The 26,543-nt window shown below is 44.1% G+C and overlaps 2 protein-coding genes across 2 annotated transcripts; both read left to right on the forward strand.

The window, feature by feature from the left end:
* The first annotated feature begins 11 nt into the window (after positions 1-11).
* aadat (aminoadipate aminotransferase) lies at positions 12-14,555 on the forward strand. The gene is made up of 14 exons (XM_026162342.1): positions 12-293; positions 701-772; positions 6,409-6,577; positions 6,768-6,900; positions 7,104-7,178; positions 7,261-7,470; positions 7,664-7,729; positions 7,845-7,927; positions 9,687-9,783; positions 10,449-10,510; positions 10,614-10,678; positions 12,301-12,407; positions 13,373-13,474; positions 13,555-14,555. The coding sequence occupies exons 2-14, from the start codon at positions 706-708 to the stop codon at positions 13,594-13,596; spliced, it is 1,278 nt and encodes a 425-aa protein (XP_026018127.1). The 5' UTR covers positions 12-293; positions 701-705; the 3' UTR covers positions 13,597-14,555.
* Positions 14,556-16,426: 1,871 nt separating this feature from the next.
* mfap3l (microfibril associated protein 3 like) lies at positions 16,427-26,195 on the forward strand. The gene is made up of 3 exons (XM_026162347.1): positions 16,427-16,868; positions 18,272-18,672; positions 24,326-26,195. The coding sequence occupies exons 2-3, from the start codon at positions 18,405-18,407 to the stop codon at positions 25,198-25,200; spliced, it is 1,143 nt and encodes a 380-aa protein (XP_026018132.1). The 5' UTR covers positions 16,427-16,868; positions 18,272-18,404; the 3' UTR covers positions 25,201-26,195.
* The last annotated feature ends 348 nt before the right edge of the window (positions 26,196-26,543 follow it).

Consider the following 26,543-nt stretch of genomic DNA (forward strand, 5'->3'; position numbering starts at 1 on the left):
CAGAGACTGCTGCACAACGTCTCGTTCAGGCTTCGCATCTGTGAAATGTCGAGCAGCCGATATTTTCTTTAACGTGAAATAATTTCTAACGCTTCGTGACACAGACTCGTACAACAGAAAATGCAGACATTTCTGCCCGGTAAGCAGGCAGGCGTTAATATTTTTCTTTGTAGTACATCTTGGGTAATGTAGTTCAAGAAGCGGTCACCGGCGCTAACCACCACAGAAAGTCGCCACGCATCTAGAAATACACTGACCAGAAGCCCCCGCGTCGATTCTGCCACACGCGCAAGGTCAGTTACACTGCAGAGTGTGGTAGAGCAAATGTCATAACTACAGTTAAAATAATTGTTTACACCTATGATATGTTTAGTCCTGTGTTCACTGTAGCCTCCCATAGTGTGTGTCCGTGTTAGCTCACCTTATAGCTGTTTCGGGTTTATATCTATATATGTATATATAGATATATGTATATATATAGATATAGATATGAATCTGTTTTTACGTTACATACCAAAAAAAGGTAACACATTTCTACCATAGCCGCTGGCTCAGTTAAGAGCTACAGTTACAAATTAACTTACAGAAACAGCGTAAATGCTTCACTGAAAGCCTGTGGAAGGAGGTGTAAGCTTAATGGGCAGATAACCCCGCTGTGTGAGGGGAGGCAGCTGATATTTTTCACCTTGTAATTTGACAGGAAACATGAATTACGCTCGGTTTCTGACAGCTGTCAGTGCAGCGAGAAAGCCTTCCCCCATCAGGATGCTGAGTGAGTACTTTTCATATATTAATACACTTGTGTCCGGTTGTACAGCGAGACTAATGCACCCATTACAATAGCCAGTTTGACACAAAATGGTAAAAACGGGTGTTCCTAATCACCTTAAGGGTCTGTAGCTAATGTGGAATAGAGCCTATGATGTCACTGGTAGCACCCGTGTTTGGTGTTTACCTCTCTTTCGTGTGAGTTATGTCTGTGTGAGAATGCAAAAAAACAGCAAGTCTTCTGAGTTTTTTTCAGTTTTTCCTTGTCTGCTGTGGTTTTTATTTAACTACAACAAAAATGACCAATTAAACCGGTGATCTTTCTAACCGCAAGGTTCATATTTTCCATGCCATCTCTATTTACTCCACCGGAAACAGATGAAATAAACAGAACACATTAAAACACGAGTTTTATTTAGTTTATATGGTTAAAAAAAACGTCAGAGGCGTATAAATGACGACACTGGACGCAGCGTGTTCGGGTGATGTTTTCCAACTTTACTCGTAACCCGGAAGCTCCCCCCACACACGGCCTTATGGGAACAGTAGTCTACCGCTACACCTCCTCCTTTTAGCTAAAGACATACTTCATAACGGCTCACTAGAACAGAAATGGGGAACATCATGAAACGTGAAAATTATACACATCCCTCATTTGTTCACTTACATTTAAACAAAACACATTATTGTAAACATCTCTGACAGCTTAACCCAGCTTTGAATAAGGCATGAATGGATAACTTCAGAGAATTACACATCCAGTCTTTCAGGAGGTCTCACCACTCGACCAGATCTGGTAATAGTCCCTGTTGGTCTGAGGTGGCTCCTATTTCTCCTCAGAAAACCCCTGTCTGTCTCTACCACATAGGATCTGGGAGCACTGGCAGGTCCAACTACTGCTCCGGTAGTTCCTTCAGTGGTAATCCACACTTTCTGTCCTGACGATAGTTCCGGAAGCGGTCTGACTCTATGTCTGCGGTTGTAGTGTTTTGCCTGCTCACGCCTCCCCTCCTCATCTTTTTTGCGAAAAGCCTGTAGGTCAGGCCACTTTGGCACCAGCTTTGCCACAGCTTGTGGCAGCGTGGTCCGCAGGTGTCTCCCCATAAGCAACTGCGCTGGCGAGAGCCCATGTTCCAGTGGGGTGGCCCTGTACGCTAGCAGTGCTCTGGTGTAGTCACAGTGCTTTTTCCACAAGTCTTTAATGGTACGAACAGCGCGTTCTGCCTCCCCATTGGCTTGGGAGTACCTAGGGCTGCTCGTTTCATGTGTGAACTGGTACTCTTTGGCAAAGTGCTTGAACTGTTCTGATGAAAATTGCGGCCCGTTATCCGATACCACAGTCTCGGCAACACCATGTCTTGCAAAGGCTTCTTTTACAGCATTAATAGTGACCTCTGCAGTTGTGTGTCTCAGTTCAGCTATCTCAATGTACCTTGAGAAAAAATGAATAATCAGCAGGAAGTGTTTCTTTGACCACTCGAACAGATCCATGCCGACTTTTTGCCATGGGCGGTCGGGAACAGGAGTTGCCAGCATTGGTTCACGGCACTGTAACCTATGTTTTTGACATGTTTCGCACCTGTCTACCATTTGACATATTTGGGTTGAGATTCCCGGCCACCACACAGACTCTTTTGCTCTGGCCCTGCATTTTGAAACGCCCTGGTGGCCTTCATGCAAACGTGACAAAACCTCCGCTCTCATTTGAGGTGGTATCACAAGTCTCTCCCCTTTCATGAGAAGACCATGGACTAGATTGAAGTCCATTCTGTATTCCCAGCACCCCTTTAACTCTGGATCTAGTTTACCTTTTTCTGGCCAGCCTGTCCCACATTGATACACCACCTTTCTACACAGGTCATCCATTTCCTGCGCCAACTTAATCTCCTCCAACCTTTTATCTGTTGCTGGGAGATGGGAAACTACACCGTCCACGAAAACCTCCACCTCTTTTTCCAGCTGAAGATCCCCAGCAGAAGGAGGCCCTGCCAGCGGTGCTCGTGAGAGAGCATCAGCAGTGACAAGGTTTTTCCCTGGAACATGGACAATGGTGAAAGTAAAGGGCAGCAGCCTGAGGCGGAATCTCAGGATGCGTGGAGGCAGGTCGTCCAGGCCTCTTGTGCTCAGAAGAGGGACCAGGGGTTTGTGATCTGTGATTAGAGTGAACTGTAGGCCCATGAGGTAAGATGACAGTCGTTCACACACCCACGTTACAGCGAGCGCCTCCTTTTCTATCTGCGCGTAGCGTTTCTTTGTGTCTGTGAGACCTCTTGAGACATATGTGACCGGTCGCCAGGAGTTGTCAGACTGTTTCTGAGTGAGAACAGCCCCGACACCGTATGACGAAGCATCTGCAGCGACTCGTGTATCTGCTGAGTTGGAGTACTGAGCGAGCACTTCTGGAGAGCTTAATATCCCTTTTAGTCTCCTAAATGCTTTTTCCTGTGGCTCCCCCCATATCCACTCGTTTCTGTCTTTTAGCAGTTCCTTTAATGGTGTGGTGATTGTGGCTAGTTGTGGCATAAACTTGGCAAGATAGTTGGCCATGCCCATGAGACGGCGCACATCTCCCACACTCTGAGGCTGCGGCAGCTGCTGGATTGCTGTTATCTTGTTGGGATCAGCCTCAATGCCTTTTGCTGACACTTTGTGTCCCACAAAGATTATTAGACTTTTAGCAAACTCACACTTCTCATTCAGAGTGAGACCCTCCTTCTGAAACATTTGGCGCACACAGTGCAACCTCTGGTTGTGCTCCTGCCTGTCTCTGCCATATACAAGCACATCATCGGCGTGACAAATCACCCCTTCAAAATCTTCCAGCATCTGTGACATTCGCCTTTGGAAATGTTCCGGCGCTGATGCAATGCCAAAAGGAAGGCGGTTGAACTGAAACCTTCCAAAAGGCGTGATGAAGGTAGTGAGTGGCCTTGACTCTGGCGTGAGCGGAATTTGCCAGAATCCAGACCGGGCGTCGAGCTTTGTGAACACTTTAGCATCTTTCATCATCGCTAGTGTTTGATCTACTGCTGCTTGCTCTATCTCAATGTGATAAGGCTCCCTCAGCACGCCTAAACCTTTAAAAACGTTTGGGTATGCTGCCCTGAAATCTGTCACCAATTCCATTACTGTGCTTACTCTGTACACAAGACCCAGAGCCTCACACGCTGGCCTGCTTAGCAGTGGCTGTACTAGACCTGACACAAGGTAGACGTCTTGAGAAACATTGTGCCCTTTCACTGCTAGCTGTGCCTCGAAGCAGCCTTTAACATTGAGTGGGTTACTGCCCGGCCCTAGTAACTTCTTTCTGGGTCTCTGCAGCTTACCATCCCTGTCTGGACTGTACAAACCCTCTGGAATAGATGTAACATCCGCCCTTGTGTCAAGTTTAAAATATACATTTTCCTCATTTAACTTGACCTTTTACACCCAGGGCTGTGACCTCCCAGTCTCTACTTCACCCAAGAACACACAATCCTCGCTGTCTGTATCTTTCGGATTTTCTGTCACTTCGCGTAGCGCTGTAGCTTCACTACTGCGACAGACCGCAGCAAAGTGCCCTTTTTTCTGACATTTTCGACACTGTACCTCTTTGGCTGGACATTCTTTCCATGAGTGTTTGTTCTTGCGACCACAGCGGCCACATTCCTTTCCGCTTTGCTTGATTGGCTTTTGTTCTTTCTTCTGCCACGTCTGCGTTTTCCCGCTTGTTGTATTTGTCCGTATTGTGTCCATGTTCAGTGTTTTCTCCACTGCCGCGCTGCTGTGAAGTATTGGTTGTTGTTTCTTTACCGTTTCGCTCTGCCTAACTTTCTCAGTGGCTTTAGCAAGAGTCAACTCTGAGTCCATTTGCAGCAGCTCCGACAGTCTTTTGTCTTTTATGTCAACTACAATTCTGTCCCTTATGAGTTCGTCTTTGAGTGCTCCAAATGCACAATTTTCTGCAAGTTTGTGCACAGCAGTGATGAACGACTCTGTACTTTCCCCTTCCTGTTGCCGTCTGTTGTTAAACTGTGCTCTTTCAAAAATTACGTTGTGTTTTCCTACGTAATGTTTGTCAAATGCCTCTTTGACAGTTGCATATTTCTTTTTATCTGCATCGCACAGTGGTAAAACTGCCGAAACATCATCAGCAGCGTCTCCTATAGCGTACAGGAGTGCATTAACTTGATACTCGTCTGATTTGTTATCAAGAGCAGTTGCAATGCGAAATCTTTCGAACCTTCTGATCCACTTTGGCCATTCGGCAGGATGAGAAAAGTCAAATGTTTCTGGGTAGCGTGGTCGCCATCGTGACGTGTGGATCCCTGGCTTCCTCGCGTTCAGAATCCAAGCTTTCCGGTGCGTCTCCTCCCTCCGACATGTGAGGCTCGTGCTCGACCGCGCGCGCCCTGTTGCTAGCGCTGGTCACAGCCTCGGCCGCGCTTCACCTGCATGCCGGTCTTGTTCGGGTTACCGATGCGAAAACTTCTCTCGCAGTTAACTGCACCGTACTGTACTCGAAAAAGAAGAAGAAGAAAAAAACAGTGGAGACCGCCGTTCGTACTTCTGACACCACGTATAAATGATGACACTGGACGCAGCGTGTTCGGGTGATGTTTTCCAACTTTACTCGAAGCTCCCCCCACACACAGCCTTATGGGAACAGTAGTCTACCGCTACAAGAGGCACATCCCAAATCTGCCCTGTTTCATTGCACATAACAGATTAGGTGAAAAGACCAGCTGAAATAATAGAACAGAAGAAAAAGCAAGCAGATGACAATTTCAGTTTTTTAACTTTTTCTGTTATATACAAATATTTCTGTTACAACTAAACATTTGTAAGTCTGGGTGGTGATGAGACTATAAGCTGGGACCTTTCTGTGTGCAGTTTGTATGTTCTCTCTCTTCCTGTGTGGGCACAATCAGAATTAAGCATGCATTTTAGACCAACTGGTGACTCTAAATTGATGGGGTGCAAAATGAGAAACTGTGATACTGCATCTGGAAGTCAGGAGTGGCAAAGATGTATGTGAGGTGGTGCAGGAAATGCATGAGGAGAGTGAGACAGTGATGGGGTGTGCAGTTGGAGTAACGGGTGAGTTCAAGATGGTGGTGGGATTACATCAGGGATTCACTCTGAGCCCCTTCTTGTTTGCAGTGGTGATGAACAGGCTGACAGATGAGGTCAGGCAGGAATCTGTGTGGGCTATGATGTTTGCAGATGACACTGATCTGTAGTGAGAGTGTGGAGCAGGTTGATAGAGAGCCTGCAGAGGTGGAGATATGCACTGAAGAAAAGAGAAATTAAGGTCAGGAGAAACAAGGCAGAACACATGTGTGTAAATGAGAGGGAGACCAGTATAACAGCAAAGAGCAGAAGTAGTGATCGTGGATGAGTTTAAACACCTGGAGTCATCCATGCAAAGCAACAGAAAGCACACGAGAAGTAAAGAGGAGAGTGCAGGCAGGGTGGAGTGGGTGGAGACGAATATCAGTGGTGGATTGTGACAGAAAGATAGCAGCAAGAGTAAAAGGGAAGGTTTACAAGATGGTAGTGATGCTGTGATGTATGGTTTGGTGAGACAGTGGAACTGAATAAAAGACAGGACGCTGAGCTGAAGGTTTCATCATCTTCTCTCTGTGATCCCACATGAAGCTGAGCTGCAGCAGCGGTCACCTCCATCGCTGATTTCTTTGGCCGGAGGAGCTCCTAACTCCAACACCTTCCCCTTCCAGTCAGCTTCCATCACGGTGAAGAACGGGCAGACAGTCACCTTCGATGAGGTGGCGATGAAGAGAGCTCTGCAGTACTCCGCCTCTAATGGGTGAGAAATCCAGATGACAGAATCGGTCACTGCTTTGTGACAATTTTCAGAACAGCATTTCAGTTTGGATTAGAGGATTAAGACAGACACTCGTGCAGACATGTGCAGTATTTGTGTGAAAATAAAACAGATTACTATTTTATGAAAATAGATTTGTCTTGGAAACACCTGATTTCTCTTCAATGCGTAGAATACCTGAGCTGCTGACGTGGATGAAAAACCTGCAGAAGAACCTCCACAACCCGCCGACTGCTAGCTACAGCCCTGAGAGCGGGCAGATGGAGATGTGTGTGACGACGGGGAGCCAGGAGGGGCTCTGCAAGGTACTGACACCATCACCTGTAGATTTACCTGTCCATCTGACATCAGCTGAACAGCTTAGACCCACTGAAACCCTTAAGCTATAGCTTTAAAGTAAGAATCTCTATATTTTAATATAGTTTTATTTATTATAGCAGTTTTTCATGTCAAGGAAAACATTCACAGCCTGTGTCTTAGCCTCGTATGTTTGCTGGTTTTGGTGCAGGTGTTTGAGATGTTGGTCAACCCCGGAGACAATGTTCTTCTGGATGCGCCCACGTATTCGGGCACGCTCGCAGCAGTAAGAGCATTTTTCTTCTGCACAACACAAACATTGTGACACGAAGCACTGCGACCACCTTACGCTCTCATTTCCTGTGCAGCTCCATCCTCTCGGCTGCAACTTGGTAAACGTTCCCAGCGATCAGCATGGCATGATACCTGCAGCTCTGAAGGAAGTCCTGTCCCGGTGGGATCCGTCAGAGATCCACAAGCCCGGAAGCACCGCTCCCAAAATCCTCTACACTATCCCTAATGGAGGAAACCCCACCGGGGCCTCCATGACAGCAGAGAGGAAGAAGGAAGTGTATGAGGTAAGTCGTCGCCAAAGTCATACTCAGTGAGATAAATACATGCACACGCTGCAGATTTTGACTCTCTTGAGTCACGGTCGTACAAAGCAAACCAGTGAAGCGTGCACTCTGCTAATTACAGCTTGTTGTAAAGCTGCTTTCCCTGCAGATTCACTCTGACGTTTTTTATTTAAACCTCTCTTCTCTTTAATAGCTGGCCAGGCAGTACGACATGCTCATCATCGAGGATGACCCCTACTATTTCCTACAGTTTGAAAAGGTGCAAAGACAAGAGATTTTTTCTTTAAATGACAAACGGCAGCCTGTTAATCTGACCTTCATTAATAATGAATAAAGGTCACAGTTAGTTCATGTCATGTTTACTTGTGTGGCAGCCGTGGGCTCCCACGTTTCTCTCCATGGATGTTGATGGGAGGATCATCAGGACCGACTCCTTCTCCAAAATTCTGTCTTCAGGGTGAGTTTCTCAACCTTTGTGACCGTTTAGGTGGGTGGATTTGTTTTACTCCCAGTACATGTGGAACTGATGTTCCCATTTCTTGATTTGCCCTAGCGACTATGAACCTGACACATAAATTTCTTTTACGTTTGTTGGAATGAAAACGTCAGGATCCTTCAGGAACACATATATTTGGGTCCAACCCTCAAGTAAACAAACTATTTTAGCGACTAAAATGACAGAATAGGGTGATGTATGACCTGTAATATGTTCTGCAGGAATAGTTTGTTTAAATGGCTGAATATGTGTTTATCACAACTGTAGCGTTCCCTTTTGTCTATGACAGACATGTTAAATAATGTTCTAATGTACTTATTTGTGGTTCTGGCATCACATTTTTTCATCAGATCTTTATGCCATATTTGGCTGCTTTTTTTTTTAAGAGACTGAAACACCACCTGCCTCTAAAGGCCACCAACTGTTCATGTACACAGAGATCAGTAACAGGGAGAAAGTATTTCAGGCAGCAAACGTTGTCCAAATATGCCTGAAAGCAACAAGTTTGTCCGTGGCCTGTGTCTGAGCTCCAGCTGCTCAGTTGTGAAACTGCACACACCTCAGGATACCTTGTAATCTTGTTCTGTTAGCTGCAGTTCACAGTAAAAAAAATTTGTATTTAATGGTAAAAGTGGAAAATCAGTACTATTAATGTTAAAATAACATGTTTCCAGTGTCATGTGTTGCTCTATTGGTATTCTTGCCACATCACTGGACCCGTGAAAAGCTGTAGGAGTAATAGATTGGGGGGGGGGGGAAATGTCAGGAAACATTTTTATGAGTCAAAGTACCTCAAAGATCAGACACTGATGTAGCATACAGGTCTAGAAGGCAGCCCATGTGCTAAAGGGTCACTGCAGGGGTCCAGGTTCGAGTCTGCTCTCAGCCATTTTCAGTTTAGGTAAAAACGCTCAAAAATAAACTCCTAAAAAAGAAATATCACAGTGCCACATAAAAATATATGGCTCACTCACTCGCTTGAAGTTTATCTAGAAAAATCCCTCCGGTTATTTTTTTATTTATGTTTTTAACTACATGATGTGATGGCTTTGGAGAGTGGCTCCATAGTTTTTTACATATTGACCTAACAAGCAAAAGTTCCCCGGTTTGTTTCCGGGAGGAGACACGAATCCCTTTTGTGTCATCAGGCATAAAAATCTGCCAAATCAAACACAGAGCGCTACCTGCTGTGGTGAAGCCTTGTGACTAAGAGAGCAGCCAAAGGTAACTCATGGAATAACTTTTACACTTTAACCACAAATAAAAAACAACAAATGCAGTTTTTTAAACAATCGTAAGTATAGTAGTGAGGTGAATTGTAGGAAATTATAAAGATTACAGTAGTATAGTGTGTAGCTATTTCTAAAGGGGTTCAAGCAGGGTTTACTGACTTATGTTGTCGACACATTCAGCGGCTTCCAGCCAAGTGACATAGTACAGACACTCGTTTATCAAGCAACATCCTCATGGACACAAAATGTAAATATGGCACCCCAGCCTTTATCTGCACAGTAATGTGTGTTTCCAGCATTGCTTATCCAGGCTCCAGTTCCTCAGTTTCAGTGAAGTCACATTGCGAAACACAGTCTGTTAAAACAGGATCCGGTCACAGAGAGTTTATGTCTTAGGTTTAAGAGTGAAGTTAATATTTGACTCCAGGTTTTATGTACTGTGAGTGTTTCTGACTTGAATTATTCAGCTGGTTGTGTTGTTGCTTCAGACTGAGGATAGGTTTCGTGACCGGCCCCAAACCGCTTGTAGACCGGGTGGTGCTGCACATCCAGGCTTCGACGATGCACACAAGCACCTTCACACAGGTGAGAAATCTCCCACTTAACACCACCCAGAATCTCATCGTATTCACCCTGAATGGACTAAAAGAAATCTTTCAGCGTGAAGTGCTGTTGATAGTGACAGTATGCCATCACATAAAGCAGCAGTAAACACAGAGCAGGGCAGCACAGTTGCGCAGTGTGCTAGCAATGAAGCATATTTGTGAGCAGAGTCATTACTGACTTTTATACTCTGCCAGATTAAGTTCCCACCCACCAGGCACGCCTGATTTGCACAGACATAAACTCAAACCAGGCGAGGATGAGTGGTGTGCTGCTGTCACGCTACATTTAAAGCTGAAAAAGAATTTATCGCGTGTCTGAACTAGCAGAAGCAGCAGAGCAGATTTTACTCAGAAAGGAGGAGGAGAGGATTAATGAGGACCTCCAAAAGATCTGCCTCCAACCTCTTATTTAATCCTCACCTCTGCATATTCATCTAATCTAAACCAGAAATGTTATTAATGCATGAAAGATTTAAAATGCAAACAGCTCAGGCATAAAAACCCCATGTGAGAAGGAGGAAAGTGTGCCTCTTCAACTCATTAAACTATTAATATGCAGTTTTATTATCTGCTGTACAGTCATTTTACAGTCAAATGATTTGGAGTGATGCCAATATATAATCAGAGTGCCCTGCTTTCTTTCAGCTCATGGTGTCTCAGTTGTTGCACAGCTGGGGACAGGAGGGTTTCCTCCAGCACATAGACAAGTATGTCACTTCCTGTCTGACCAGTTTGACTTGTTAAAAACTGACTTGGATCCAGTTACGTTTCCAACAGGAAATCAAACAGTTCTTTTCTTTCCTCTTGCAGGGTGATTGAGTTTTACAGGAAACAGCGAGATGCCATGATCAGCTCTGCAGACAAATGGCTCAAAGGTTTGTGCACTCACTGATGAAGCCCAAAGTATCCACATGTAAACAAGCAGTGACCTGTTCACTTTACTTCATGTTTCCTTTAAGCTGGACTCATAGACTCTATATAACAGGTGATGTAGCCACAGTCAGATCAGCTTTGATGTGTGAACACTCCAGACTGACATGAGTGATTCTGATAGGCAAACAGTAACGGCTTTTAAACATGGCCAAGCCGTGAAGGGTACCATGTTTTATATTCTAGTTCACTTTAAATTGTTCCATGCTGTATTAGGTATGTCTATAAACTAGTGGTTGAACCATAAAGTCAGCTGGTAAGCATTTAATGAGGTCAAGTTACCAATAGGGTAATTTTCTCTTTGCATCCAGAGGTGTTGCCTCCTGCTGGAAGCAACAGTCATCCTTTATATACAGTCTGTGCTTGCAAACATAAATTTAGATCTTTGATGGAAGGCTCACACCCACTGAGGCTGAAGGTGAAATCTGTTGTCAGCATACTCCGTTTTAAGGTTCCTGTATAGTTTTCTGAAGAAGAGAAACACTATTAAGCAATGACCAAGATTATTTGAGTGTGCTGAGGCCCTTTCTGTGCCTGTGTGGGTCTTTCTGGGTATGTGAATGTGGGTGTGAATTGGTGGATGACTGAATGGAGTGTAAAGCGCTTTGGGGTCCATAGGGGCTAAGTAAAGCACGATACAAATACAGGCCATTTACCATTTTACTCCAGCTTCCTCCCACAGTCCAAACACCAACTCGTTAGGTTAACCGGTATTTCTAAGTTTGTGTGTGTGTGTTTCAAATTATTAGGAAAATGTCTGGTTTACAGTTGGTTTCTCAGGAAGGAAATGGATTAAACATATTTAATATTTATTATATCCCCATTAATGGAAAAAGGAAAACTTACCTCTGCATCCAGACAGCTCTGACCTTCATTCATAACGGGCTGGAGCCAAAAGGTCATGCTGTATAAATGGAAAAGTACTGTAGTGGGGCCACACTCATATAAAAGTGTTAGTTATTTACATTCATCATAAAGCTTATGATTACTTACAATTAGACTTTGGACAGGTTGCCAGTCTGTTACAGGGCTAACACAGAGAAACAGACAACCACTGACACTCAGAGGCAGTTTAATCACCAGTTAACCTAACCCCACTAACTGCATGTCTAACTATGGGATGAAGCCAGAGTACTCACAGAGAACACACACAAACATGCAAACTCCACAAAGGAAGGCCACGGCCGGCCTGTGGAGTCGAACTCTGGACCTTCTTGCTGTAAGGCAATAGTGCCGTCATCTAACAGCAGTCATTTTTGTAAAATTACTTACATTTGGCAGCAGATTCACTAACAAACCCAGAACTAAGGTGTAGTGAACTATCAGTGATTTTTGACACTTCCTCTCATCCTTCTTCATCTTCCTCAGTCACTTTTCTTGGACTTTCTGCCCAGCAGCCTTTTCAGGAACCAAAGACACTGAATCTAAGTGAGATTTTGTGGCTCACTGCACCAGCAGCCACTAAACCAGTGACTGTCTGCCCTACTTAAAGCACTGTATGACCAAAGAGGCATTGTGAATCACAGAAAAAATGCTCAGGCACTTTTGTTTGTGTGTGTGCGTGCAGATGTAGCAGAGTGGCACACACCATCAGCAGGCATGTTCCTGTGGATGAAACTGAAGGGCATAGCTGATACCCAGCAGCTGATCATGGAGAAGGCGTTGGAGAAAGAGGTCAGTGTGAACAAACATGCAGGTGCTGTTCTCTTTTCAGGTTAAGACCTGCCTATTGAACAGCAGATACCCCAGAGGCACTTGTGTGCGTGTGTGTGCGTGAGAGGGAAAACACTTGCACAAAGGCTGCTTTACAAGCACCATCTCCTCACAAACACACACACTCACACACAGTGTGTTTGTAATTCCATGCTACTGAATTAGCTGTGTATGAACAAGAGTGGGTACAATCGGGATTTTCCAAGGCCTCTGCACAGCAGGCTCGTGTCCTCTGAGTCCTGAGCATTTAAAGCCTTCATACAGCAGATAATAACACCACTGTGTCATTGGGCAGAGGAGGAATAATGGACAGCTGAATCTAAAATGAGTCTTTCAGTGCTGTCATAAATGCCACGGCGAACAGTTTACAGCCTGTGAGATCAAAACAGATACCAGAATATTTATACCCAATCCAAACTGCTATATCAGAGTGAGAAAGCTGGTTATCAGAGACAGAGAAGACAGGATGTTGACCAAACATGGAGGATATCCTGGACGTTATTCCTAGTGTTCCTCTCACTTCACATGAATAATGCCACAAATAGTAATTTTTTTTTAAAAAGTTACCAAACAGAGAAAAATACGACGGTGACACAACCTGGCATAAAGGGAAACATTTGGCCTCACAGTTTGTAACCAGTACCTGAAATCCTAACAAAAAGCCTGCAGTAACTAAAATATATCACAAAGTTGTCATTTTACTCAGTGAGCTGTTTGAAAGCTAATGTAAGCTTTTTTTTGGACACGATTGTAATTTTTATCATTTAGAGTAAAATCTGGTGACCTGCCTGGCTTTATGTTAGCTCAAGACACAGTTTGGCTGGGGTGAATGTAGGAAAAGACAATATGTAATATGTTTTATTCCCTATGTAAAAACTGGAGATGTGTAAGAACTGGTGATACATGTTTGTGTGTGTGTGTTACAGGTCCTGCTAGTTCCTGGAGGCGTGTTCATGATCAACAGTAGTGAGCCCTGCCCCTACGTCAGAGCGGCCTTTTCTCTCAGCACACCGGAGCAGATTGATGAGGTAAACAAATGGATAAACAACCAGATAAACACATACAATCTCTACAACTCAATCTAATCTTGTATTTCTTTCCCCACCAGGCTTTGAAAAGACTCTCTGCGCTCATCAAAGAGGCTTTGTGATGGTTTATTCGTCCTTGGCAGATGCAGGATTTTTTAAATATGTGGTTGAAGGGCTTAGTTTAGATTTAATAGTGCGTTCTTATGACTGTCAAAATTATAGTGTTACAAGCCCAAAATCAGGACCTACACAGAAAAAACTATAGGTGTGCTGACTGGGTGAAGAAGGTATCTGATCATTTGAGTGATGCCCGCCTTCCTCAGCTCAGAGTTTGTTTAGCAGACCAAGAAATCGGTACAGCACACCCTAAACGCTTAATGAAGTTCTTCTAAATCTAGTTTTTCCAAATCTAACCATCACCCATCACAGAGACGTCATAATCTCTGGGATGAATTCATGTTAACAAACAGATCATTTTCCAGAAGAAAAATGATCCCTTTCTTAGCGAGCAGGAAGTCAGAGAGCTCTGTCTTAACAGTTCTTGATATAATTATTTTAAAGTAGACCAGAGGCCTCTGCGACAAAGCAAGATTTAGGTTTATCTGGGTAACTTCAAGGTTAGCCCTGAGTTTTGTGTACTATGAAAGTGGTTCACTTTCATGCTGAAACATTCAAGCAAGTAAGTAATACAAAGGGAAACGGAGAAGGACGAGGTGGAGGGAGGAACAGAAAACGAAACCCTGAAAACACTAAACATAAATAAACTAAAACTAGGAACTGAAACCACGTAGAAAAAGCAAGGACTCAACTCCAAGAAAGAAGAATACAGCAAGACCTGAAGCACCACATAGCTGAATCGAAACCTCAGCACAGCAGCAACCTCAAACTAAGAGGATCAGAATATCCAACACATTAAAAACCCTCTAAAGAAACTCTGACCCCTGGGACCCAAACCAGGGCAAACATGGCAGACACAGCCTCACTGCTGTATAATGAACAATGGCTACACAAACTCATTACTGCATGAGAACATGGTTTTATCTCATCTGTGAAATAAAGTAAGGACTTTTTACCTTTTGTATTTTGTTGTATTTTTTTTGGAGTCTGTTTGTAGTTTGCTGCTCAGGGATTGGTGCAGATGATAAAATCAGATCATATTGCAGGTGGCCTGATCTGATTTCACTTTACAAAGTAATTGGTGTGGTTCTTACATAGTGCTTTTCTACTCTGAGCACTCAAAGCGCTTTAGAAAACTTGCCTCATTCACACCAGTGCTTTTTCTACGCTTGTTCTAGCTAACATTCACACACATCCATAGCAACTTGAGGATAGTATCTTGCCCAAGGATATTTGGTATGCAAAGTGGAGGGACCTGAGAGCTGGTCAGGTTCAGGTGGAGTCATGAACAATTCAGCACCGACTCGTCTTCCTCTTCATCCTTTTTTCTAAAGTCTGCTGGCTCTCACATAACAGCACCTGCTGACAACAGCAACAACAGGGTCTATCTGTTTGGTGGGAACTGTTTTCTTCTCCTTTGTACAGACTTTCTGCCCCCGCTGTGTTAATATGTAGCAGTCTGAAGTGTTTGTGTACTGCTCAAACATTCATCTGGAAAGGAGGACGGGGTCAGCGAGGTGGCTTAGATACAAGACTGTTAACACTTTACCCCTCTCACTGCAGTCGTGGATGAAGCGTTCAAATTTGAATGCAAAGATTTCTGTAAATACCAGGATGGGAATCTGAACAACAACTGAAGAGGAGCAACTGTGAAGAGGTCTCTCTTTGAATGTGTTTCAGTCAACAGTAACTTTAAAACCGAAGCAGTGCCCCAGATTTGTTTGGTAGAATGTGAAACATTAACACAGAAATGGATGAAAGCACCAAAATCCTCTCTAGAGCAGAAAAGTTGAAATTCTCTTAAAGTTACTGAATAAACTTTTGTTTTGTTTTTACTTTGAAACAATAAAAACAACCGTCCACACAAGCTAAAACACACACCACCTCCTTAACCTCCACAGCTTCTATACATAGATGAAGCATTGACTTAATTATTGACTGCCTGCTGAGGTTCTGGCATATAACGTCAATCCCCGACTCGCGCTGTGGCTTCAGGGTCTCCTTTTATCAGGCCTGGTAAACAGAATAACAGCCTGTACAGGCTGAATGACCCTGGCCGGGTCTAAATTTAGAGCAGCCTTTATTCTGCCTTTAATTGTTTCAAAAGGAAGCTGGCATTGTGATCCACATACAGTCTTTTCCTTGAACGGCCTTTTAGAATGTGTTTTCACCACAGCCCATTTACCTCTTACTATAGGCCTACGCTGTAATGCAGACATGCACAAAATAACCTACTTAGTGTGCCATGCTATTAAATGCCACAAGGCTTTATGTGAGCGAGGTTATCAGTCTTTTGCACTGGAAAGCTGTTCAGACCTTACTTCTGTCCTCGTGGGAGTCTGGAGGCCGGGCTGCATAAACATGCAGCAGTTATATCCTGTGTGAGGAAGGATAAACGAGGCTCCAGCACTGATGCTCACAGGTGTGTTGTGTATTAAAGCTTCCAATTAATATCTTACTTCGTGTGTCTAGGTTTGTCTGATCTATCTGAAAGTAAACCATGTAAACACAAGTATCATTTTAAATCAGCCCATGGTGCTTAATTTTTAATTAAATTAAAAAAAAATCTACATTTTTTAAACCTGTTTTGTGTATTAACTTGTGGCTTTTTGTGGTTTAACTTGTCAAGCTCAAGTTAACATAATTTCCAATATCTTCCCTGCCTGGTGTAAGCTGCTAATAAATTAACCAGAGAGCATAAGAGAACCGGTTTAGTGATGGTTTGGATAAGTTGAAGTACTGGCAGCATATTAGCGGTATTAGATCGTATTGCACTGCACCAGTATTTGTTCATGTGTTGCATTTTTCCCACCCTCTGCGCACCCCACGTGATCAAAAATCAAGCAAAGAATGTTAAAATGGATTAAGTTATAGAAACCATGTCACAAATATTCTTTTATTGTATAAAGTGAGAATTGAGTTTGAGTCTGGCAGCCATCTGTACAGGCAGGGCAACCCAAGCAACTGGGCGACGTTGCCTCCCTCCGTGCCTTGAAGCAGCTCAGTCGTCGTTTGCAGAGCGAGCTGTCAGCGGTCCGATGAGGAGGAGGACGATGATGCCCGAGCAGAAATAGCACAGCGATAACCGCCGACTATGGTAGTTTCTACCAAACTTTCGAGGTGAAACAGCGGCCGACCATGATGTGAGTATGAAGCCCGAGTTTTATTAGCGGGGGAGTCGCGGATTTTGCCGTTTTTAGGACCGTTTATCCGCCGCCGCTGCCATTGTCAACGGTAAGGACCGGCTTGCTGGACCGCTTGGCTCTCCGCCGAGGAGGTAACGTTGCAGCATTACCCGGTGTCTTTTCAGCTATTTGTTTCTCCTCTTTTGGTCCAGTAACGTTGACAATTTAACTGTAGCGATACATGAAATGAACCCTCGTCCTGTGTAAACAGTCTGCGGTGGCACAGTTCTGGAAGGGTCCCCATACATATATCTGCTGTCCAGCACGTAGCCGGGCCCCACGCCCTTGTTTTATTTTATTTTATCCTCAAGCACAGTTTAAAATCTTAACAGCTCAACCACACATGACTAATATCCGCATTGACATATCTGTATTCTACCTAATTGATAAAGTAATGTAGGTAACGTTATTTTTGTCGGAGGGACTTTACGTGTGACAGCGGAAAATAGCCGGAGCCCACACACAGCTCCGTTATGTGGCAGTCTCCCTTTGTTTTCATACTAATCGAGCCCAAAGATGCGGTTGTAACGCAAAGCAAGGCTGCCTATATGGATAAAACGTTAAAAAAACAACAACAACATTGTTAATCGTAGTTGTTGTTAAGCTGTACTATGTGCGTTATATCTGTCTGATGTAACACTACCAGCCTTTAGCTGGAATATTAGCTCGATGTCAGCTTCAGACTAGCAAAAATGCTGCCGTTTGATGTTGCTAACTTTGAAGTCTATGAATGAACATTTAACGGTGTTTTAGAGAGGATTTCTGTGTGACTGGCTCAGATGCGGATGCAGTTTATTGCAGTGGAAGCTGATTGAACAGTAGATACCGTTAACCCTGCGAGACATAAAGGAAATGGGTGATTAGTGTAATAACAGCAGCAGTGGTCAAAAATATGGTATTTACCGGAATAAGAACGCAGTGTAGGGGAAGTAACTGCGAGGTTGCAGGGTTAAGATTGTTGTCACTTTAAATCTAGCACAGAAACAGAATCTGCTGCAGGTTATTAAACATGGAGTGCGTTTCTTCATAGTGTATATAAAGCAAAGTGCTGGGCCACACCTCATAATCTTTGAATTCAGGTGGTTAAAATCAACCCTGAGTGGTGTTATTGGAGCGTGGGAGCCTTTAGGAACCACAGCAACTCACCCACAAAGTCCCAGATACAGTTACGGAGCGGGGTCGCTGAGTGCTGAGGGATGTGGCATAGGCATTAACATCAGCACAAACACTGCCCTGGGAGCTTTGAGGCCAAGGAGCTCTTGTAGGAGCAATATGCAGGTGGCCCAGTACTTTTGTCCATATAGTGTAATTGTAAATGGATACTTTTAGATCTTAGATCTTTGTGTGAACAAAATTCAAATGTAAAAACGTAATCCTGTCTCACAGAAGTGTATTAACCTATGGTTGGAGTTCTAGTTATCAAAACATCTGATTATTATTAGTTTGTTCCTGGGCTGTCTCTAATTATTGCATGCCCCTCACTTTCTTGCTTCAGTGAGATACTTCATGGACCTGAGCTGAATACCAAATTACCCTCAAGCATCACGAGATAGCCAGTCTGCAGGATGGAGTCCCTGGAGGAATGACAGTTTCGTCCCCCTTGGGTAACAAACCTTCAGCTAGAGAAAATGAACTGGGCCGGTGGATTCGTTTTTCTGGTCCTGGTGTTCTTCGTCGCCTCGCAAACTGCCGGGGCCTCACAGCTTAACGCAGACGGAAACTACACGGAAACCGGTAACGCGACAGACGGAGGATCTGTCCCCGCTGTGTTCACAAGCGTGAGCCAGATAATTGCCCGAGAGGGGAGCTGCACACTGATTGATTGCAATGTCACTGGAGACCCATTCCCCAGCGTTCAGTGGTTCAACTCCCACGGTCACCGGGTGGACACGAGCGGTGAGATAGACTTTTTTTAAAATTCATTATAAACCTGGTTTCCTGCTCTCACTTTCCTATTATAAAATGATCACATTAAAGCAGCCCACTGAAGTGAGTGGTTCCTGACTGTTTTTCTTTTTGCAGTGACATTTTTATTTACTTGCAGCATCATCATTGTTACCACATGAGTTTAGGGTGATTTTCTTAATTGGAGTAAGTTAACGAGGACTTAGAAATCAGCATAAACACTACAGGTTTCTCCCCACGGGAGCTTGTGCTGTGGGCTTTAAACATTCTGAGCAGTCATCGTAAGAATCTAAAGACCAGAAGCGTTGCTGGCTCTGTATTCAAAGAGGAGTCTGACTTGTGTTCCTGGGGGGATTGTGGCCCAATTATTCTCCATTTTGTCTGGCAGCAGTGATTATTCTTTTTCTGATGGATGGTCTGTGTCAATTAGATTCAGGAAGCCTTAAACTAGTGATTTTCTTTCGAGCCCACTATCCTTTTGTCTGTGATCCGCCTTAGTAGAAACAGGGAGGGAGCAGTGGTTTGTTGTTTTCGCGATCCTCCTGAGCCGACCTGTTGAAACCTGCAGTTGAGAGCGAGAGAAAGAGAAGCCGCAGTTGTTATTATGACCTACAAACCCAGAAGTGCGTCTGTACCCACCACTCAGCTTTTCCCTTGGGTTACACTCAGGAATATAATTAGGGGCAGATAGACTTTCCCATAGCTGGCAGTACTTCACTGAGCAATAAACGTAGCAGAGTCACTAACCTGGATCCTGTAAAACGAAGCCAGTTCATCATACCCAGGACATATTTCTGTTATCAGGTCTCACTTACTGTAACATTACCAGTCAAACTGTCACAAGAAGCTGGTTATCGACTCGAAAAGTCTACCCAGGGTTTATCAGTCTAGCTGCCAACACTTTCAAATGAAAGAGGGGTGACGTTAGCAGTACCTGGCCAATCAGAAACACGCACAGATCTGCTGGTGAAAGTTCTATGCATGCTTTTTACAAAGATAAAGGGAGCAGATGTGGGTGTGCGAGAGGAAAAGGGCTGTATGAATGTGTGTGTCTGGCTTTATCAAAGGATAAGTGAAGGTCCAAAAGTACATATGTGTCCTGTTTATGATTAAGGTTAAAAGAACAAAAACTATTTTCAAACAATTAAAACTGATGCTCATCTGGGAACAATAGCGACTTTTAGACCCAATTTAAAAAACCAAACCTTAAACCTTCTTACTAACTCAGCGCTAAGATCTGAGGGATACTCCAGGAATAGTGCCTTTCCCTAGAGCTGATTGATCAGTAGTTTTGTACCTGTTGATCTCTTATTTTAAACAGAACATGCTCAAGAGCAGGTGGCGTGTGAAGCAAGAGTAAAACACCCAAGGTTAACCCTGAAGTTCCCTCGATAAGCCCCACATCCTACTTGGTAGCACAGGCTTCTGCAGTTTGTTAGCTCGTAGTACTCGGCAGCACATCAGTCATTTTATAATCTGGTGGTGGTGATAAAATTAGAAATGCTCGCCTCCACATGAAAAAGGCGGATGGGCGGGACACTGTTTGCCGGCCAGGCTACATTTCCTGAATGCCCATTCATCCTTCTCCTCCGGAGGATAGCAGTGTGGGAAATTGATCGTGATTGCCGAGTAGAAAGGAGCAGAAGTGGTTTTTAGACCTCATACTGCAGATTTGTAAAAGCCCTCTGTGATTTCTGTCCATCTCTTGCTCCCACACAGTAGAGACAGTGAGTAGCTGGGGAGGAGGTGAATGCACTAAAACGTTGCTCTGTGGGGGAAATATGCAGCAAATAGGGTCGTTAAAAACAACTTTCAGCCAAAGGTAGAAAACGGCAATAACTCAGGAATGTTAACTGCATCTGCAGAAAGACTGCAGAGCGACTACAACGCACCTGCGCTGTGCTGGGCTGCAAAACCTTATCAGACAAGCATCTCTTAAGCTGAGCTCAGCACAAAGATTGGAATCAGGTTGAAACAACAAACTTTGTTTGGTCTGTAAGTAACAATATCTCCACCAGCACCTCCGCAGCCCACTCAGCAATATGTTCATACAACACTTTATTCTATACACTTTGGTCTACCTCACATCCACGGTCACTCACTAATTAACCTGGCATTACAGGTGGATGATATACTCTAAGTCATATTATAATATGTCAGCAGCATTTATAATATTTCTGATGATATAGAAGAAAAAAAAACACTGAATGGTAACAGCATTATGGATAAAGTAGGAATGACACAGTGCAAGTTTAAATGTAAGCACACAAATATAACACAGCTGCTTAACGCTTTACTTTAATTGTTCTTATTAATAATCTAAGCCTGTAACGCGTCAGGAGCTGCACAATATTGTCACATAAAAATGAAATTGATATTTTCTGCCTGGGATGTTTCCACACAGTTACTGTAACTTTCATCTACCATTTGTCATATGGAGTGCAGCTAGCAAATACTCCAGCAAAGCGTATCCTTGTTATGCTTAATAATGATGGGTTATTGTTATTATTTCTTTTATTTATTTATCTTTGCCTCAAGTGGTAAAACAAGTTTCCACCTTCAGTGAACACCATAGCTGGATTGGCCATCCCGGTATGCCGATGGTGATTTTTCGTTTTTATGGGCCGATGATTTTTTTTATTTATTTATTTTTATAACGGTATAAACAATGAGAGGTGGTGGATTGGCCAGATGCTGGCAGATGTGTAAAAATAACTCAGTTGTTTGGTGGTGGCTATGGCGGAGCTGCCACAAGAGGCCAGGTGGATGAGGGAAAGGTGAGGCAGGAGGAGCAGAGACCCAAGGCGGCTGCCGGTTCGAGTGTCAGGGGAACTGAACTTCAGGTAAGAAGTTATGACCTGCAGTCTATCTGGGTCAGATATGAACCAAGTTTAGGTGGAGTTTATTTTCGTTATGCTGACTTTTTACTGTCAGTTGCAATAACAAGTACTGCGTACTAGCTAGCATGACAGAGTTTCTACAGCTGGGTTGGTGCTATGTTACTGATAGTGAACTTTATTTTATTCACAAGGTTAGTTAGTAGAGTTGCCAACCGTCCCCTAAAAAATGGAATGGTCCCTCATTCAGAGAAAATATTACACGTTTCGTATTGAGGTGAAAAGGAACACAGTTTGTCCCGGACTTCAGCTAGGATGGAAAAAGACACAAAGCTGGAGTTTTTCTCTGTCTTTATGCTGTCAGCTGTCTCTTCTTCTCTCATTCAATCGTGAAACTGATCAATGATCAGCTGATCGGCTTTTCTTTCTTGTTTGTTTATCGCCCACTTTGCACATGAAAAAAGAGGAAACCAGCGGATGTTGCGCTAAACAACAGCAGCACGTTTAAGCTTGATCAGCTGTTGTTAGAATTTATTTAACATTAATTTCTACTATCAGCTGATGTTTGCTGGAGCCACAGCTGTAAAACTGCTGGTCATGATGTAGGTTTGGTTATCTGGTTTCATGAAGATGAAACCAGCAGATGTCCTTACTGAATCATCAGAGCTGAACAGGTGATGGAGAAACAGGTTTACCTTTTAGGTCACATGAATGAGTTGAAGGGAAGTTATGAACTGTTTCTGAGAGACAAATAACACCAGGATGCTTTTCTAAATAGCTGACAGCTGGTAACTGTGCAGGGGCGGATCTAGCAAAGCTTTGCCAGGGGGGCAGGTAGGGCATTAATAGGGAGAGGTGGGCACAAGGAAATACTTTTCTTTCTTATTCTCATTTAAAATATCTAGCTTTTATTAAATAATTATCTGAATCTTACAACCAAAGTTTTTATCTGATGTACTACAACGTATAGAAATCATACATATACCAACAAGACAGTGTACATCACTGTCACAACAGCGTTTGTTTTCATTCAAAGGCTTTATGGTTTTTCCTATAATACGTGGTGGGCCGGTCTCTAGTCAAAATGCCTGGGCCGATTTTTTGTCCCAGTCCAGCCCTGGTGAACACAGTTTTCTTCCAAGTATTCTGCTGTGTTGGAAGAGGCTGAAGCAACTCCCTCTGATCTGATTGTTTTGATGATGAGTCTTGTATGCACCAGCGAGCATAACCACGTGGAGCTGCCGTGACAATGAAGTCATCATGTGGTATTTTATATCACTTAGAAATGTATACAGGTATTGACAATGTGGTATGTGGTACCTCACTAACAAGCACGTCTTTGGACTGTGAGAGGAAGTCGTCTGCTTCTCCATCACTCACTAGAATAGCTCATGAGGGTGAGAACAGCAGGCATCGAGTGCTTTTCTCCTTTCCCTTTAAACCACACACAGGTGTTAACAGCACCACTCTGACTCCAGGCAGTTTCTCAGCTAAAACAGCCACTTCACTATTCTAATGAGAACTGATACAGAACCAGCAAACATTTAGGCTACACACACACACACACACACACACACACACACACACCCTGTATGAATCGCTCTGCCATGGATTTGACTGTAAACCATTTTAATTAAGCACTTCTCGAGTTACCTCCTGTGCTGCCTGACAGGTGCTGTTAGTTATCTGTCACCACAACTGGTGGCCAACCCTGTGACTGAGGTTATCAAATGTAGGCTAGCAGGGAACCAAACTTTATAGATGACGTCATTACCCGTGATCTGTTTACAAGTGGGTAAACAGATCGCTTGTGTGCCGATCAGTGCTGGAAACCTCAGCACATCGAGACATGTTTAAATATTGAAAGCATGGCAGGAACACTAAGGTCACTTCAGCTCTGCGCTCACACGCACATATGCAAACCACATGTTACCTTAAAACGAGTCAGTTCATTTATCTCATTAACATGTAGCACTGTTGACTTCAGCATAGAGGTGAATAAGACAGTGCCGATGCTTTAAAGGACTTTCTGTACAGTAACAGGACAGGCATGAAGATAAAACGCTGTGTTTTCCTGAGCGGACGGATTCTAAAACGCAGAGTGAGAAGGAATAAAAAAACAAAGTGCTCCTATTCAAAAGCAGCAGCTGCAGAAACACAGCTGAGGAGAGGTTACAGCAGACTCGCAGAGCAGGGAGACTGATGCATTAAGAGGATTTTCAGGGTTTAAACTCTGACTTCAGTAGGCCGTGTTGTACCACTGAGTGGTCATGATTCTAAATCTGGTCAGGATGTCCAGTTTCTGCTAAAACTAATGACGGGATTTTCTTTCTGCGTGGTCTAAAATGTTTGGCAACTGCGAAGACGTCTCAGTCGGAGCTGCTGTAATAAAATGATTTTTAACCAGATTTTTTGATTGGGATTTAGTTTACTCCAACATAGCAGACAGCTTTTCTTATTAAATGATAGAAGATAAAAATGTCTACATTTCTGTCAGACAAGGTAACAGAGTCATTGCCTTGAATAGACAAAGACCATTTGTGCCCATAAGTCACTTCTCAGAGGCTCAGTGCAGGCCAGGAAAAAGCTCATGTTGTTGGCTCAGTCGGTTAGGATAACACAGCCATGACCAAAATAACTTCCAAGGAACCGAATCTGCACATTAACAGGGAAAAGCAGCAGCAGTGACACAGTCAAATCCTCCAAACTCATTTCAAACAGATGGGCCACAAAAACAAAAATCCTGATTCTTTAAAAGTTTTTTTATTCCATGTTTTACACATTCGTGACCTTCTCTGTGTCTGCAGGAGGGAAGTGGTCGCTGCTCGACAACGGTGTCCTCAACATCACTGGCATTGAGTTCGCGGACCGCGGGAAGTACACCTGCATGGCGTCCAACGCGTACGGCAGCTCCAACTGCACGGTGACGCTGCGCGTGGTGTTCACCAACGGCGACATGGGCGTGTACTACATGGTGGTGTGCCTGGTCACCTTCACCATCATCATGATCTTGAACGTCACACGCCTCTGCATGATGAGCAGCCACCTGAAGAAGACGGAGAAAGCCATCAACGAGTTCTTCCGCACCGAAGGCGCAGAGAAGCTGCAGAAGGCCTTTGAGATCGCCAAGAGGATCCCCATCATCACCTCGGCCAAGACGCTGGAGCTCGCCAAGGTGACGCAGTTCAAGACCATGGAGTTTGCGCGGTACATCGAGGAGCTGGCCCGGAGCATCCCGCTGCCCCCACTCATCATGAACTGCCGCACCTTCATGGAGGAGATCCTGGAGGTGGTGGGGGTGGAGGAGATGAGGCACACCTTCCTCAGGCAGGCTCCCGACGGACGCCGGCTCCCCTCCATCGGGGTGAGAGATGTCTTCACAATCCTGCAGGAGAGGGAGCGGGGACGCAGCGAGTCACCCGCCGCCGATTCCGACAACTCCTCCGATCACGAGCAGCCGCAGCACATCGCCATCCAGGTGTCGGTCCACCCGCCACTTGTTGTCGGCGGGTACAGCGAGGAAGCCGCAGAGCAGCCAGAGGCTACGGCGTCCCCGTCCCCGCCGCCGTCTTCTCTTCACCACAATGAGCAGCCCGAGGACACCGAGGAGGTCGCTGCCGCCGACGAACCGGTGGCAAGCAAGACCCCAACATGCCAGGTGTTCTACGAGAGCCACGTGTGACGAACTGTGGCGAGCTCCGGAGAGACGATACGTTACCCTGCTATGCATTTCCACTTGAAAAAGGTCCATAAACATTTGTAAGTTCACATTTTGAAGAGAAACAATCAGTTGTATTTATCGTTTGTGAACAATCTCTCTAAACCTCTGCAGGCTCATCTACTGAAAATCAATCAAAAGGAGACTCTGGGTGCTTGAATGTATCCGGGCGGAGGAATATCAGTGTAAATGTAACAAGCAAAGCATTGTAAACGGGCATTTCCTGTGTTCTTATTTAAAGAGTTGTGGGGATTTTTCAGTTGGTAGTTTCTTACAGTGCTAGGGGTTTTTAACGACATACTTCAGAAATCTGCCTCAAGCTGCTCTGCGTACTCTTGTTTTCGGATTGTGAAAGCGAGCTTCCTAGATCCACTCCAGAATTCACATCCAGCTACTGTCACAGCCTACAGATGCATGCCGGACTCTAGGAGCAATAGCCGACAGTCCGACTGCTTACTCATGATTGTATAAGCTCTCTGCATCTCTAACAACATGGAAGTAAGCGAGGAGAGAGAGCACACACACACTGGGTGGAGCTTAGATCTGTTTCCTTTAAAATACTTTGAGTATTTTTATTATTACTGCCCATTTTGTGCTGTGATTTTTGTTTCTTAGTCATTTTTATCTTCTTACTAAGACTAGTGTCTTGTTTTCGCTTGAGTAGAGAAGAGCAGCTTCGCTTCCTTTGTGATTTTATTTTAATTTGACTCCTGACCCGATTTCTGCGTCTTCGTCTTGCTTCTGCAGAAGCTTTACAGTACAGTCGTATTTCTGCTGCATGTTGGGATTTTAGACATCTTTCTCTGGGACTGAAATGACTCCTTTTGTTTGGCCCTTCGCTTGGCTTACGGTCCAGTCTGTGGCAGATATGAGTGGGCGATGTTCTGCTTCTTCTGGTGCTCTTCGATGCTTCTCTTTTGTAGTGGAATAAAATGAAAGTGCTGTGCTTAAAATGATTCCACAGTTTGGTCTGATGTCTGTTTTTCATTATCAGTCATGAAGTTGGCATATTAAATGGAACTTATTATGCTCATTTCCAGCTATTACAGCAGCTTTGCATGATTCACAGTTCAAAGTAATCATTTATCACAAGTAACCCTGTATGAAATAAGCCATTATTAGCACCTCTCCATTTACACCAGTAGTTCTCAGCTTTTTCTGGTGTTTCCTTTTTTCCCAACAAGCAAAAGGTTCCTGGTTCAATTGTAGGAGGAGACAAAGTCTTTGGGGTTGTATCAGAAAGAGCATCCAGTGTGACATGACAAAAACAAAACAAAAACATGGAGCTGTGGTGACCTCTTGTGACA

Source organism: Astatotilapia calliptera, chromosome 3, assembly GCF_900246225.1.
Source record: "Astatotilapia calliptera chromosome 3, fAstCal1.2, whole genome shotgun sequence".
In the NCBI taxonomy this organism is placed as follows: domain Eukaryota; kingdom Metazoa; phylum Chordata; class Actinopteri; order Cichliformes; family Cichlidae; genus Astatotilapia; species Astatotilapia calliptera.